Below are 16,307 nucleotides of genomic sequence, written 5' to 3'. Positions count from 1 at the left end.
TTTTCCATAACAGGGAAGGTTACCTCCAAACGTTATTTTCCCCAACTGTTTCTATTGTTCACATTTCAATAAAGTTGCTACAAAAACAAAAGGCGATTTGTTTTTTTTAAAGCGCAGTTCCGCCCTTAGACGTGTCTTATTGGCTGGCCGGTGTCACGCGGGAGCGCTGCGTTAACCAATAACGGTGCGGGGAAGTTTGAGTTTTTCACTCGGGGTGTTCGGAGCGCTGTGAGAGAGCCGGAGTCTGCGGGGGTTTATAGTGTGCAGGCCGAGTAACGGGTAAGATAGCGGAGGAGCAAACGACCCGGTCACTGCTACTCCCCCGGTGCATGCCGGGACAACTGCTGCAGTGCGAGAGGTTGCACTGGCTTCAACCTCCCGGTTTTTAGAGATCTATGCACAGCAGACACCTAGTGGGGTTACTCCTAAAAGCGGTGTGAAAATAGTGAAACTGCCCCAAAAGGGGCATCAGGACGGGCACCTAGGAGTGTAACTGAAAGGGTTAAAGGGGCATTCCCACAATGACTAGATTCTTACATATACTCAGGATAACAAGATAACACCTTCTCTATTAACAAACAGATATAATTCCAACCTGTCTCTATCAGTCCTGGGGTACACAATTTACCTTGGATCCCAGAACTACCAAAGTCTTTTAACTATGGTTGGGCAGGGCGGATTCTTCTCATAAATAGCCTCTCCTATCTGCACATTGCAGTGATTTCTGCATCCAGCTCTAACCTCCTTAACGAGACCAGCCAAGACATGGGCATTCCCTGCCAGCAAGCATCCTGCAGAGACTTGCTCTACAAGCTACAGATAAGGTCTTTATCCAGGGGGAAAGCCCTCTGTGTGTGGTATAGCAGAGCTGACAGTGTGTCATTGCATTTTATATCCATCTCATGGATCTCATGGATCTCATCATCTCATGACTCTCATCGGTCTCATCTCTCTCTTTTTCTGTGTCCGATACTAGCAAATGTTCAGAAGGTAAATGAAAGTGTAGATAAACCCTGTACCCTGATAATATAAGCACATTGTCAGCACACAGCATCTCATAGCACAGATGACTCGTGAAGTGTATGCTTAGAGAGTCCCCACCCAGTAAGGGGTTAAGTTATTTCTATTGTGTAAACATCAGTGTAGGGGTGGCTATAATTTGTGAACTTTGTTTTATGGGAAAACCACTTTAAATATAAAGGGGTTTCATAAAATGTTCTTTCATTTTATTCCAGGTTTTCCAGTGCTCCTGTATTATGTTCTAACGTGACGCCACCATGGATGATTTAGAACGAGACTCCTTCAATTCTCTGGAAGAAGAAAAGGATTATTGGAAAGACCTAGCAGCAAAATATAAGACTTGGTAGGTAACTGACCCAGTATACAGTGTGACATGCAGGAATCGGGTACAATATGAAGACCTTGAACACTCTGAATCTTTTGTTTCAGTTCACTGGAAGCTCAGGAAGAACTAAATGAATTTCAAGTGGCAAGTCGAGAATATGAGGCTGAGCTGGAAGCGCAACTTCATCAGACTGAGAGCAGGAACAGAGACCTCCTAAACCAGAACAACAGATTACGCATGGAGCTTGAATCCTTCCGGGTAAGACCAGAACAACACCTACAAATAAGAAAAGGGAACTTGCTGTTTAAATTAACCCTCCCAAAATTAATAGTTAAAAAATGTTTAAAAAGCATTGGCCTTATACTTAAATGGTTCCTTTCCATGGCTGCCATGTTACATAAAAGTTTACAAACTGATTTTTTTTAACTTGTCTGAAGTGAGTACAATGATATTAATGGAGTCCTGCATATAATATTGCATTGCCTCCTTGTTCCTGATTGATAGGTCCCACTGCTGGGCATGTTGCTGTATAGAACTAGTACTTTGGAACCTTCTGCCAATATTTAACTACAGACATACACACCACTATTTACTTATTAGGGGTAGAAAATGCTGTTTATGCTGGGAGCCACAATGTTCTCTCCGTGTTTGTGCGGGTTTCCTCCAGGTCCTCCGGCTTCCTTCCACACTCCAAAAACGTACTGGTAGGTTAGATTAGATTAGATTGTGAGCCCCATGGGGACAGGGACTGATTTGGCAAGCTGTGTGTAGCACTTCGTAGTCTGTGTGCGCTTTATAAATAATTATTATTATTGATGATCTCCATAATATTAATAATTATATTGACACCATCTCATGTGATCAGATGCTTACAAGGGGTAGATTCCACTTTGCTGATGTTAAGGGGTAAAGGCCCTTTGGTAAAATCACCATGTGACTTGATGGGTAGCGCCTTGACTTGTATGAGGAGGCCACGTCCCCTCTGACTTGCAGCCTTATGCAAGGTAAGAGAACAGCATTGATTTTATGGGGATGTGAGGGAAACTGGTTTCCCTTAAAGGGGTAGTCCAATGCTGTAGTGGTAAAAGCAAAACTCCCAATGGACCTCTATTTACAAACAGAGGGTGGTGATGATGGGAGGTGCCATGATCTAGAGATCAAGGCAGCTCCATTTGTATCGTAACTCATGGCTAGGGCCCACTGTCTTGGGATTGTGCTGAAAATACAATTAAAGGAAACCTACCACCGTTGATCTACCTATTAAGGTAGATCCGGTGGCAGGTTCTTCTAATGTATAGTAGTATAGCCGTTTTAAGGCTTCTCCACACGCCATTAGCCTCTTGTGTTCCGCTTACCAATGCATCTTCAGCGTGCAGCTATGTCTGTGAAGCTGGGTTCTGCGCATGCGCAGTAGCTCTGGCTTCAGAGTTGAGACTGCACAGCCGAAGACCTTCGTTATGCGCAGAATCCAGCTTCGCAGACGAGCGCTCCTGGATGCTGCACGCCGAAGATGCATCGGTAGGCGGAACGCAAAAGGTTATTAGGGCAAGGAGTAGCCGCGCCATGTAGCCTCAGCTCCGGCTACTCCACGCCCCAGTAGCCTCTTTGAATATTGGGGAAATTAAAATTTATAAAAGTTATGGGCCACGGAAGAATTGGAGCAGTGGTGGCGAACCTATGGCACGGGTGCCAGAGATGGCACTCTAAGCCTTCTCAGTGGGCACTCAGGCTGTTGCCCCAGCACAGAATTCACCAGACAGGACTTGAGGGATCCTCCTGCAGGCCCAAGTAGCCCAAAACGTGAAGCATCATGGTCTATCAGAGACTGCAGGAAGAGAAGGTGAGGACATGGTCAGATTATCATAGGAGCCATTGAAGCTCCTGCTCTTGGCCCCACAATTTTTCATGTTCAGGGAAGCTCCAATGGCAATCTGAATTTTCCCACCTTCTGTCAACGATATTGGTGTCCTCAGGACCCTTGAAGGCTGTGGTATAGCACGGAGCAAGAAGATTTCAATAATTTAATGCTAGAATTGCCGTGTTGGCACTTTGCAATAAATAAGTGGGTCTGGTTTTCATTTTGTGCACTCGGTCTCTAAAAGGTTCGCCATCGCTGCATTAGAGGAACCTGCCACCGGATCTACCTTAATAGGTAATCTTTGGTGGTAGGTTTCTAATCTGTCTTCCACTTACTAAACACTCTCCTCTACAATCCTGATGCTACATGTGCAAGTAGGGTTTGCTATTGAGTAATCAAACTATCTTAATTATCTTTATATGTCCCCCATGATCTGTAAAGTGCTGTGGAATTTGCTGTCACTAAAAAAAGATTTATTATTAAGTGGGTTCTTGATTGTTTTACACCACCTGGGGCCTGGAAAATGTATAAACCTGGACAACCCCTGGCACTATAAAATTTACTTGACACCCTCTCTGCTGTGTCTTTATTGAAAAGTGCCTCCTCTTAAATCTGCCTCCTCTACCACCAGTAAGATCATTCCCCAAACTTTTTCTGCCTTTGTCTGTTGGCTCCGCCCTCTGGTACATTGACTAATCTCTACTTATTTGCATATCAGAAAACGGCTGTAATTGGTACAGTGCCTCAGTAGCAGACAATTTTAGGTGATATGGGAAGGACTTTTTACACTTACCAGCAGGTATTACTGGTGTAAGGGGTAAAATTCAGGTGACAGTTCTGTTATTTGTTGATGATTTTTAAATTTGATTAATTAAAGTATCTCAGGTTGTTGCTTTCATAGGCAGTTTTCCTGGTTTTCTTGATGTACATGTCACTAGGATTCACAATGGGGTATTGTGTGGCGGTGAATCCATCCAGGGTGACACCAGCTGGCACCTAGTAGTTGCATAGTGGAGACTGGCGCTGCTGCATCTAATTCTGGTTGCAGAGAAGTTTGAATCCATGAAGAATAAGGGTTGTTCTAAAAATCCTCATCCTTTTATTACACTGGTCTTTCTCCAGGAACCTGTCTCCATCACAAGGTTAATTATAGACTTCCTATGCTCTTATGATCTATTGCAGACCCCCATTGATCAGAAACAAACTGTCTGAGAAAATGCATGAAAATAATATTTTTATCAGTTATTTCTTCAGTGTAGAACCCACTCCACCCTTCAAGGCAGCAGATCCTTCTGCAATCTGTATATCCAACTTGCATTATATGCTATACAATGACTTTATGTGAAGATGGGAGAACGGCTGATTTCTTAAAGGATCTCTTACATTCATTACATGTGTATGAGGAAGGATGGTTGCCCATGTGATCAAGTACAACATCTCTGGCCCTTTCCATTTCTATGGAAAAGCTTTGGAAGGAACCTTATATTCATTTGACATGAGATAATGAGGGAAAGACGTTTGCAGGTCTTTTTTTTTTTTTTTTTTTTTTTTTTTTTTTAATAAACCTGGTCACTTAAGCAACAAAATCCTGATATGTTGTGCTTATAGTGAAGATTTGCAATTTGTTTTATGTCAGACCAAGTATGAGGAGCACCACGCAGCGAGTTACTCACAGATCTGTACACTTGAAAATGAACTTTCGCAAACCCGAGCCGTCCGGGATCAATTACAGAAATATATCCGGGAACTGGAGCAGGCTAATGATGACCTGGAGAGAGCCAAGAGGTGAGTAGTCTAACCTATACTACCACTGTGGAGTAGGATTGTAGCTGTATTTTTCTGGGCTTTTCTAATCTTCAGACTTCATAAAATGCATCATCTGTGAATCAAAACCTAGGTATGAATCCACTAGAACCTTGTGATATGTAGCTGTCTGTAAAAGCGTTTTCTGAAACTACAATATTGTTGATCAATAACGAAAATCATATAAGTGAGACGTCAGCAAGTGCCGGAGCATTAGGCCTGGTGCAAGAGAGATGGCAATGTGAACAATAAAGTTTTATGTGCATCAGGAGGGTAGTTCTTGAAGGTAATGACCCTTTGCTTCTTCCTATATTGCCCTTTATAAAATTGGTGACATCGCCCATAGAAGGGAAGGTTCACCTCCTGGTTTTGGCTAGCAGTTCAGATCCCTAAAGCCCTGGGTGTTGCATATTTCGGCAGGGGCTTTATAAGGCTACCTGAATGTCTGGAGTAGTGCTGCAAGCAGAGGACCCTGGAGAGTTCTTGCTGCTTGTCTTCTCAGTTTTACATGGGTCAGGAAGTAAGAGTTTTTTTTCAGAGTTTTCAAATTATGGCCGCCTTGCAAGCCTGTGGCCATTGATGTTTCCCAGAACCCTCTAGTGGAGCATCAATGGCTAGAAGTCTCCACACACTTGCAAGGCAGCCTCAATTAAGAAAACTCGCCATAAGGAGAACTTAATCCCTAACCCAAAGCCTCTCACTAAGCCAAACCAATTCCCTAAACTGTACTGAAGAGACCCAACCACCTTGAAACGCCACTGTCTACATCTTGGAATATCTTGCATATTTCCCAGTTTTATCATACACCATACTCTATCCCATGCTGTGCAGATAATGGAGACAGTGGCTCCCCTGTAATATAATAGGATTGTGTTTGTAGGTGAAACTGAATCCGAGATGTCCACTGTTAAATCACATTGTTCACTTCAAATTTAACAGCAGATTTCTCCTGTTATGTCATTTTGAAAGACAATCCCGATATTATATTAAAGGAGAGATTCTCCCCTTTATTATGTCAGAGTTGAGTTTCTAGGTGCCAAGGCTCAGAAGACTACACTGTTTGTGTGTGTGTATACAACATCTATTTGCACAGGATGTATATAGCAATATAGCAGTCAAAAGAACCTGTGTAGAAATCTAAAATTGGATATAGGGATCCTGCCGCATGTGACCATGCCAAATATGTACTTTCAAAAGGCCTACAACTTTCTTTATTGGCGTCTTCTGATTCTGCGGGTTTATTCTGGAATCTTTTCCACTTACCTGGCCATGTGCCTCCATTATCTCCTTTCCGCAGAGCCACCATCATTTCCTTGGAGGATTTTGAGCAACGTTTAAATCAAGCGATTGAGAGAAATGCTTTCCTTGAAAGTGAACTCGACGAGAAGGAAAATCACCTGGAGTGTATCCAAAGGCTAAAAGATGAAACCCGAGGTAAGCTGATGATCCCCCAGTGTATACAGGAGACCAGATAGTGCTCTGCAGCTAACATCTCAATATTAGGCCCATGTACTTCTAGGGACTCCACAATTTGTTGTTCTTAAAGGAGTTGTCTAGTATTTCTTACAGAAATGGCGCCTCTTCTGTCTACAGATTATATGTGATAATCGCATCTCTAATCCAAAAAGTAGATAAACTAAATATGTGACTCATTTTTGATCAGTTATGAGGGTATTTTTTTTCTGCATCCATGTAATTCTGAATGACCTCATTTTCTCCTCTTCCTGCGACTTTCAGACCTGAGACAAGAGTTGGCTGTTCAGCAGAAGCAGGAGATCCTTAAACGTAGCACAAGTGCTAACCAAGATGGTGAACGCATGGATATAGCTGTCCAAGCTTCTATTTCTGTACCGTCCACTCCTGTAGGCCACAGGGGGTCCTTTTCTAGTCTACACTCTCCAGTGCAGTTCAGAAAGGGTACGTACACCAATAGACTAGTCATAATCATTCATCTACGATGTCTTGGGTTTAGAAAATAGGTGGGCTTTGGGATCCTCCAATCCTGTGCAAACTAAGTTACAGCATTTAAGTTCTTATTGGTAAGTAACATTGTCATTAAATTACTTTGTACCTTCCAGGTTCTGATGATGGCTATAGTGGCACGCCAATGGGTACACCACTCACGCCTTCTGCAAGGATATCGGCTTTGAACATTGTGGGGGATTTACTTCGAAAAGTTGGGGTAAGTAACTAAAAATTAATATTTGAAGCAATTTTTGTTAGACTGTGACATTTCCGGATCTTGGAATGGTACGCAAGGTTAATTCTCTATCATTTTTAGATAGACACTCCCTGAACGCACGGGTTCTGGTGGACGCATGAAGTGAGTTAGGGCTGTCCACATAACCTACAGTATGGCACAACACTTGCCCAAAACCCTGAACGACTGAAAGACTCCTTCCTCTAGCTTCTGTGAAACAGAGCCTTATCGGCACAGTACACCGCCACCAGATTCTTGTTTTGCTATAAGCCCGGTCTGTAACGGGATTATATCAGGTCAGGAGCCAAACCAGTAGCATGTATACGCAGTTGTTGATCTTACCTGCTCTTGATGATGATAAAAAAAATTCCCCTAGGCAAAAGACCATGGACATAATAGATGCCCTGGTCATATTGGGTGCAGACACACCCATAGCGAGTGTTCTAGGAACCATCCTACCTTTGCTTAGATCTAGGACCTTTGAGTTCTAGCTTCTCAAGGGGAAGTGATAACGTCAGGGTTCTGGTCTCATTGGATCCAGATAAATCCCTGGATTACTATGAGACTTCTTTATATCTCTGATGCTAGAAATGTGTTTCCCTTGTTTCTAGATTCCAAATATGCTTCGGTTGGGATGGGATCCATACCTGACATATTGGTCATACAGGCAGATGAGAGATATATATATATATATATATTAGGATCCTTTTGTCTAAAAGTGGAGGCAACCCTAAGGAAATCTTGGAGTCACTAAGATATTAGGCAAAATATCAGGGTTGCGCTTTGCCTATTATCTTGATTGCCAAAAAATTGTAAGTAGGTAATCTGTCAGTTTAGCCTTGCTCTGCAGTAGCGGTCTCCTAGCTGTTATGATAATTCCTGTGATTCAGTAGAGTTAGTTTCACCAAGGGGAGGGCAGCTGCACCCTGCTCACTCTGAAGGGAGGAGGAGGAGGTCACGTGACTCTGCTCTGTGTGTAGCTGATTAGTTGTTGTATGAGTACAGACATCCCTAACACAAAAGTTCTGATTCTGCAGAACTTTCCCAATCTTTCTCTGCACCCCAAACTGTGGCCTACACTCCTCTGCAGCCGGAGTTGCAGCAGGAACATGTTAACCCTTTGTGCTCACACAGCACAGACTATAAACTTCATCTAACTGTTCCACTGCTGTTTGTACTACTTATTGCATGTCTCCATGTCATTCTGCCAGGCTAGTCACTTTATAGATGTTGTATTTAAAACTGTTGAGTTGATTTACTTGTAGCAATTTTGCTGGTTTTACTTTTATATTACTCAAAGTGGTCCTTTCACCACCTTACACTTGTGGAGAAGAATATGCCCTTTTGTAGGAGTTCCTACACAGATTCAGGGGCACTTTGAATTTTCTTTCTAGCCCCCACAGTTTATGAGATACAAGTCTCAGTATCTTACCAGTATGTTCATCTCCACATGTGTGAGATGGGGAAAGGTCCTCTTTAATGAGAGAACACAAGGCATCATGGGAACTGTGGGCAGCCCAAACATGACGGCTGGAAAAAATCATTGACCATAGGAATTATAGACCCTTCATCAGGTTCCTTTCTCCCAGCTGTCAGTGGTGACAACTGATTTATGCAGCCTCCCCTCACTAATTAAATGCGCAGCCGTCCACACACGACCTCTTGTTATATAGGAAAAACTCTCCTCCGATGCTCCCAGCAGCTCCACAAGAGGGAAGGAGCTGCAAAGAGCACTGGGGGTAAGTACTTATTCCTTTTTTGTCCGAATTTTATCAATCTAAATACTTGAGTGTTTTTCTTTTTTCTCCACAGGCATTGGAGTCTAAACTGGCATCTTGTAAGCATTTTATATATGAACAGTCTCCCAACAGACCCGTGGCACCTTTGATGGCTCATGTGAACAATACTAGAGAAGGCAGTGAGCACAGGTACAGCATGTCTATTATGGGCCCAGGGGAGAGGGGGTAAGTGGCCTCCTATATGTAAAAGGTTGTTACTTATCAGGGGGCTGTTGTGGACAAGAATAAGAGGTGTGCCCATTGTGTTCCAAAGACTGCACTTAAAGGGGTATTTCCACGGAGACAAATTTCTTATATGTACTCAGGATAACAAAATAACACATTCTCTAATTCACTGTTATTAACAAAATACAGTATTTCACAGATATAAGTCTAACCTGTCTCTATCAGTCCTGCTGTACACAATTTCAGTTTCCCCCTAGACACTACCTTGTAATTTCTGACTTTGGGTCGGGGGGCTGCCGTCTTGGATTCCTGTATGATGGCCATGGAGCTGAGATTTGTCTTTCTGCCGTTAGCCTGTAGCCACGCCTCCTATCCTCAACACTGAGCTTACACTGATCACTTCCTGCCAGCACATCCTGAGCAGAGAGAAGATGCAAACTACAAGCAGATAAATGATCCGTGTGAAGGGGGAGGCAGGCATATATCTGTGAGATGTAGCAGAGCTGACAGTGTAAAAGTCTTTCAGCCTCTGTGTGTCATGCCTCTGTGTAATGGGCATCTCTCATTTGTTCTCATCTTTTTCTGTGTTAGTACAATGCCAGATAAGTGTTTATACACCTGTACCCTGATAATGTAACCACATTGTCACCCCACAGAACTAGATGGATCATAAGGTGTCTGCTTAGAGAGGATCGCATGACCAGCCTAGGGAGTAATATGAGCTAAAACATCAATAAAACTGAGTAAAATTGTAAAGTAAGGGGGTAAAATGATCTTTGTGTAAACTTCACTACAGGGTTGAGATTTGAGAATTTTCTTTTGTGGTAAAACCCCTTTAAGTAGATGTTAATCATCTATGGACACTGAGGGAAAGGGGGTTGCAATTTGCAACTTTTTGTCAAAGGGAGCAATTGCACTCTACTTTTCACTTCAGACTACTCCATATGTTTAGACAGATTTCTAAAATGCAGCTTTTCAAAAAGGCACAAAATCCACTCTCATTTTCCTCCTGGCCTAAAAAAATACTAAGAACGCGTTTTGCCAAATTTGCAACTTTCTTTTGGACTTCGAAGTTAAAAAGGTGAATTTCCTGCAGGCAATAAAACAGAGACACTTAATCATGAATCCAGGCAGTGTGACTGTGGTAATCGTCGTATATGTGTTATCCATGGCCTCCTTCCTTCTGAAATCAACTTTTACAATTATGCTAATGAGCTAGCAGGGTCCTGTGGGGCATAACCAGTGCTCTTCCATTATCTGGCTTCACAAGCTGTTACACTGTGCAGAAGCACTTCTTACTACGCCCACTCAAACACACACTCACTCAGATTACAACAGGTGGGGGGAGACGGTGTAACAGACTATGAAATTGCAGCACAGATGGGCTCTAGTAACACCCACAGGGCCCTTCTGGATCAATAGCATAATTATAAAAGTGGATATTAGAAGGAAGGAGGCAATGGATAACTTGTATAAGAAGATTACCATAGTCACAGTGCCTGGATCTATCAGGAAGTTCCCCTGGTTCATCATAGTGGATGAGTCCCCCTCCACCCTCCCCTTGTACCCAGAGACCCCTGATTGTGAAGCCGGCAGCACGGCTTCACAATTGTCAAGGGTGTACAAGGGTGTGTCTCTGGCTTTAACAGGCAGACTGACATTTTAAGAAGCAACATGATTGACTTTTACTGTTTATTTTTATTTCACATGTAGTTAAAGAGGGGTGTTTTAAATGTGTGTGTGTTTTTTTTTTTGTTTTTTACCTTAATCATAGGTTGTCTGATGCTACTATATACTGCCATAGTAAAATATGGCTGTATAAATAGATTTTCTACTCATTTACTACACTGTGCCACTGGCACTATGTAACAAATTTCTGGAAATCGTACAGCCTGGGGTCTTGCAAAAACTGACACCATTAAGGTGGCACCCACATCCCGCTGGCACTATTGCCAATTGCGACTGTTACTCTGCCCGTGAGCCCTCTCCATACACCCGCAGCCGACTTGTAACTTACTGTTATGTCACATGTCGGTAAGGGAACACCTCATGTGCCAAAATAAAACCCACATGTACCAAGATGTCACAGCCACTGTAATGCATCTAATGTTCAAAAGACTTAGAGAATCAATGGTTGTTAAAATAAAACCACCTCCTAAAATGTGCGTATAGACCTGCTAATTATTATTGCAATAGATTTACAGTGGCAATAGCGACAGGACCTTGGTCATGTGACCAGTAGGTCCTGTGTAATCGACGTCTTTCTGCCACAAATCCCGCCCAGCATGAAGCAAATAGATGAATCCACAAGGTCGAAATCTTATGTATAGTTTTTGATTTTGGTTCTCATGACTTTTTTTTTTTTTTTTTTTTTTGTGTGTGTTCCAGGTTCATGAAACGACTAGAGTTTGGGGCCGTCTCCCAGAATCACCCAGTACAGTCCATGCACTCGCCTCAGGGAATAGTCAAGATGATACTGTAGAGAATGTAGCACCATAGACTTTAACTTATTGATTTTTAGGGGCATTTTAATCATGACCAGAAATAACCCGGCCTTTGTATGAGATTTCATGATGTTCTCGGCCATCACTATAGACTCTTCACTCCTCCTTTCTGGTGGAAACGCACTGCAATTTTGCTCCCCTCCACATTCATTTCATGGGGTTTAATTTTTTTTTTTTTCTTATGGATTTGTTTATCTGGTAAGATGGAATCAAGTATGTGACAAGTGGTGGCTTAAGTATGTTCACAACGATGATGGGACCTTTCTTCTAGAAGATGTTGGATTGAATATTTGAAGGTGCATTGAAGTCAAGTTTTTGTGGGAAATCTAAAATTCCATATCTGTCGGGATAGGTGAAGTATGTTTGTTTGATCTTTGGTGGGTCTGTTTCCTGAGACTCTAACAGAAGATGGACATCACGGTATCCAGGGCCCTAAGGTTGCATTCACACATGGCGTCCTTAAACAATTACATGTTAACAAGCGTCTGGCTGGTTTGAAAGCATTTTCATTATTGCTGGAAGTGTAATAGGCAGCGTTTTAACATTGAAAAACGGCTGCTTACACTTCTAGCAGTAAAAAGGGGGGGAAGCAAAACTCCTGTAAAAACTCATGTTTCAAAACTCGCCCAAAAAAAGCTACATGTGAATGCACCCCAAATCTCATTCGATATTACTCTAGGCACATGGGCTTGTCCATGCCTGTGACTTGTGCTGCAGCCGAGCACCCGGAACCCACAGGCACCACAGCCCTTTTTTAGTTTGGTTGTTTGTTTTCACTAATCGTAACTTCTTAAAAAGTTTCACCACTGTGATGCCTAAATTGCACTGCTAGCTACTTTTCAACATCATAATTTTAGATTGCATTGTCTTTCTTTCCCTTATGTGTAATAAAGGGTTTTTTCCACTAAATACCTGTATTATCCGCCAGTTATTAAGTTATTCATCCCATGATCTCTGATGTAATGTTTGGATCCGCCTGGAAATGCACCTTCAATGATCAGAGGTTTGATTAAAATTTAATAATTTCTTTTAAGGGGTATTCCAGGAATCTGCATAATTCATATACAAATGTTAAAGGAATATTCCCACGAAGACAAGTTTCTTATATGTACTCAGGATAACAAAATAACACATTCTCTAATTTACTGTTATTAACAAAAATGCAGCATTTCCCAGATATAATTCCAACCTGTCTCTATCAGTCCTGCTGTACACAATTTCAGTTGCCCCTAGACACGACCCTGTAACTTCTGACTTTAGGGTCAAGGCCGCCATCTTGGCCTTTTTGTGTGACAGCCGTGAGTTTGTGTCTTTCTGCTCTGAGCCTGTAGCTCCGCCCCCCTGCAGTCCTAGCACAGAGTTCACACTGATCACTTCCTGCCAGCACATCTGAGCAGAGAGAAGCTGCAAATTACAAGGAGATAATTGATCTGGGGGAAGGGGGAGGCAGGCATATATCTGTGATAACACAGATCTAACAGAGATTGTAACGGGCATCTCTGATCTGTCTCATATCTCTCTCTATGGGGGAGATTTATCTTTAGTACTATGTAGTTTCTTGGCGTATAATTGTCAAATTTTTGCTGGCCTTTAGTTTTTATTTCCTCTCTAAAAAAAAAAAAAAAAAAAGTCACGCAATGGTGGAAAAAATACACCACGGAGTGTGCAAACCACATTTATCAACTGAGAATTCTCAAAAGAACGCAAATTAATCGCAAAACTACACCACACAGGACGTGGTGTATGTGGGTACATTGCTCCTACTGTGGGGAGATTTACCTCAAACTTACACACTTTTAATGTTTTTGCTCAATTTTATGTTTGAGGTATCTGAGAATTTTCTGTGCAAAAACATCGCAAAAAGGCAGAAATTGAGTGATGTTAAACATATGTGCGACTGGTGCTGTCTATTTGCATAGAGAACACACAGTACAATGGCAGAAGCCAGATGAAAGTGCATATAAACCCACATTGTCCACATTGTCACCACACAGAACTAGACGGATCATGAAGTGTTTGCTTTCAGAGTCCCCGCCCACACCCTGTGATTTTACACCGACCATCACTGAGTGATAGGAGCTAAAACAGCAATAAAATTGAGTAAAATTGTAAAGTAAGGGGTTAAAATGATCTTTGTGTATATATCACTAAGGGATTGAGATGTGAGAATTTTCTTTCCTGGAAAAATCCCTTTAATTATTAAAATATAAGCTAATATGTAATTGGTTGTTAAAACTTTTACTCCCCTTAGCAGGAAATGTGTGTCCATACACTGTAATGAAGAATTAAAATGCTACAGGCCCTTTAATCAGTCCATTGATTTCCTCCAGGTGGAGCAGACACTGGACAGAAGATGGCTGCTGGTCACATGTCCACATCACATGTCCTGCACCTTCCTGGGCAGATCATGTGATCATCAGTATGTTTGTCTGTAGTGGGTTGGTTGCAGTGCATCCAGTATGGCCGGTGTTGTGGTGTGACATCACCTCAGTGAGGTAATATGCAGTGATGGCAGTTACACATCATTATTATGGTAACCAAGCAGGACAGTCTGTTACATCATCACTGGGAGCAGAGCATAAGAGGGAGGAGGAGTTACTGAGAACTAAAGGATCATGGGAGTTGTAGTTTCCAGTGGCGGCCATCTTGATGATGGGTAAAGTTATTTTAGAGAAAATAAAATTTTGTGAATCATAAAATCAAACTCTTTAAACTCCCATTTTGTGACTAATGACTGAGTTTTGTTATATTAATTTATAACATTATGAGTTTTTGTATCAGACATTCATATTTCCGGAATACTCCTTTAACACCTTAGGGATGAGGCCCTTTTTCGTTTTTGCATTTTCATTTTTCACTCCCCACCTTCAAAAAGCAAATGTTTTTTTTTTATTTTTCCATGCACAGAGCTCTGTTTGGGCTTGTTTTCGGCGTAAAAAATTGCACTTCATAGTGATGGTATTTTATTATTCCATGCCGTGTACTGGGAAGCGGGAAAAAAATTAAGAATGCAGTGAAAATGATGAAGAAACGCATTTGCGCCATTTTCTTGTCGGCTTGGATTTTACAGCTTTCACTGAGCGCCCCAAATCACATGTCTATTTTATTCTTTGGTTCAGTACGATCACTGGGATACCAAATTTGTATAGGTTTTATAATGTATTCATACATTTAAAAAAAATTAATCTTCTGTACAAAAAAACAAAATTCTTCTTTTTGCCATATTCGGACATTTTGGGATGGAATGATACCTAAAGTGTTTATGATCTTTACTGTTTATTTATATTTATATCAGTTTTAGGGAAAGGGGATTGATTTAAACTTTTTTACTATAATATTTTATTTATTTATTTTTTTTAATTTTTACCATTATCTTAGATCCTCCAGGGTAATTTAATCCTGCAGGGTCCGATTGCTAATACTATATACTGCAATACTACTGTATTGCAGTATATACAGGTGGTCCCCTACTTAAGAACACCCGACTTACAGACAACCCCTAGTTACAAACGGACCTCTGGATGTTGGTAATTTACTGTACTTTAGTCCTAGGCTACAATAATCAGCTATAACAGTTATCACAGGTGTTTGTAATGAAGCTTTAGTGTTAATCCTGGTTCTTATGACAACCCAACATTTTTAAAATACAATTGTGACAGAGACCCAAAAAATTCTGTCTGGGGCTACAATTATAAAGTATACAGTTCCAGCTTACATACAAATTCAACTTAAGAACAAACCTACAGACCCTATCTTGTATGTAACCCGGGGACTGCCTGTACCTATTTTACTATGATTTTTAATAGCCTGCCCTCTGCTGACTGTTAGAAATCATTGCACATGGCAAGCCCACGAGTCTCAATGAGACTCTAGGCCAGTGGTGGCGAACCTATGGCACGGGTGCCAGAGGTGGCACTCAGAGCCCTCTATATGGGCACCTGTGCCATCATCCCACCGCAGACTGCCAGACAGGACTCAAGGCCTCTTGCAGTCCCAGGCAGCCCAGGACCCTAGAAGGAAGCTACAATGATAACCAAAGCTTTTTCTCCTTCTTTCTACTGTATTGGTGTCCTCTGGTGCCTATACGATTTAAACCTGTGACAGAGCAGGGAGTAATAAGTTACTGTTTAAATTGTCGTATTGGCACTTTGCGAAAAATCTGTGGGTTTTGGATGTAGTTTGGGCACTCGGTGTCTAAAAGGTTTGCCATCACTGCTCTAGGCTGCCATAGTAACCGACAGCCGCCCTCCAATAACGTTCCACGATAAGTTAGGTGCCGCGGTCAGGTTCGACCGTGGCACTTAACAGGATAATGGCTGTGATCGGTGCCAGCACCGACCACGGCAGTGACAGGCGGGTGTTGGCTGTTTCATACAGTTATACAGTAGGCCACAGTTCCAGCTACTCTCTTGCTGCAGTAGTTTTGTAACAGCATTTTGTAGAAGCATTCACGTGTTGCATTTAGGGTCACACGGGGCGTTTTGGTTGTCTTTTGAAACGCATTACAACAGCTGAGATGAGGGGATTTGCCTAATGACATTACTGTTAACATTTGCGCATGTGTTAACAATGCTTTTACTTTTGTGATTTGTTAATGCTTTGTTAACGCAGGTGTTAACATCGTGATTACACT

General features: G+C 41.9%; 2 protein-coding genes across 4 annotated transcripts in view; one reads left to right on the top strand and one right to left on the bottom strand.

Annotated features, from left to right (window-relative positions):
• Window positions 1-295, bottom strand: part of MARF1 (meiosis regulator and mRNA stability factor 1) — a 31,120-nt gene extending 30,825 nt beyond the window's left edge. The window contains exon 1 of the mRNA XM_072120658.1: window positions 24-295. The gene's annotated coding sequence lies outside the window, so the exon portion shown is untranslated. The remainder of the gene's footprint in view (window positions 1-23) is intronic.
• Window positions 130-12,583, top strand: NDE1 (nudE neurodevelopment protein 1). 3 transcript variants are annotated; one of them, XM_072120664.1, is made up of 9 exons: window positions 130-279; window positions 1,236-1,363; window positions 1,450-1,603; window positions 4,840-4,988; window positions 6,304-6,440; window positions 6,744-6,923; window positions 7,085-7,188; window positions 9,019-9,134; window positions 11,559-12,583. In XM_072120664.1, exons 2-9 carry the CDS (start codon window positions 1,278-1,280, stop codon window positions 11,650-11,652), a joined length of 1,020 nt encoding a protein of 339 aa, XP_071976765.1. In that variant the 5' UTR covers window positions 130-279; window positions 1,236-1,277; the 3' UTR covers window positions 11,653-12,583. The 3 variants fall into 3 exon arrangements, with proteins under 3 accessions (XP_071976765.1, XP_071976763.1, XP_071976764.1); XM_072120662.1 differs by having other exon boundaries at window positions 9,019-9,170; XM_072120663.1 differs by having other exon boundaries at window positions 162-184; window positions 9,019-9,170.
• Window positions 12,584-16,307: the final 3,724 nt, after the last annotated feature.

This window comes from Engystomops pustulosus, chromosome 8 (genome assembly GCF_040894005.1).
Source record: "Engystomops pustulosus chromosome 8, aEngPut4.maternal, whole genome shotgun sequence".
Taxonomy (NCBI): domain Eukaryota; kingdom Metazoa; phylum Chordata; class Amphibia; order Anura; family Leptodactylidae; genus Engystomops; species Engystomops pustulosus.
The sequence above is the reverse complement of the archived record's forward strand: the minus strand, read 5'-3'. Positions and strand labels throughout refer to the sequence as shown.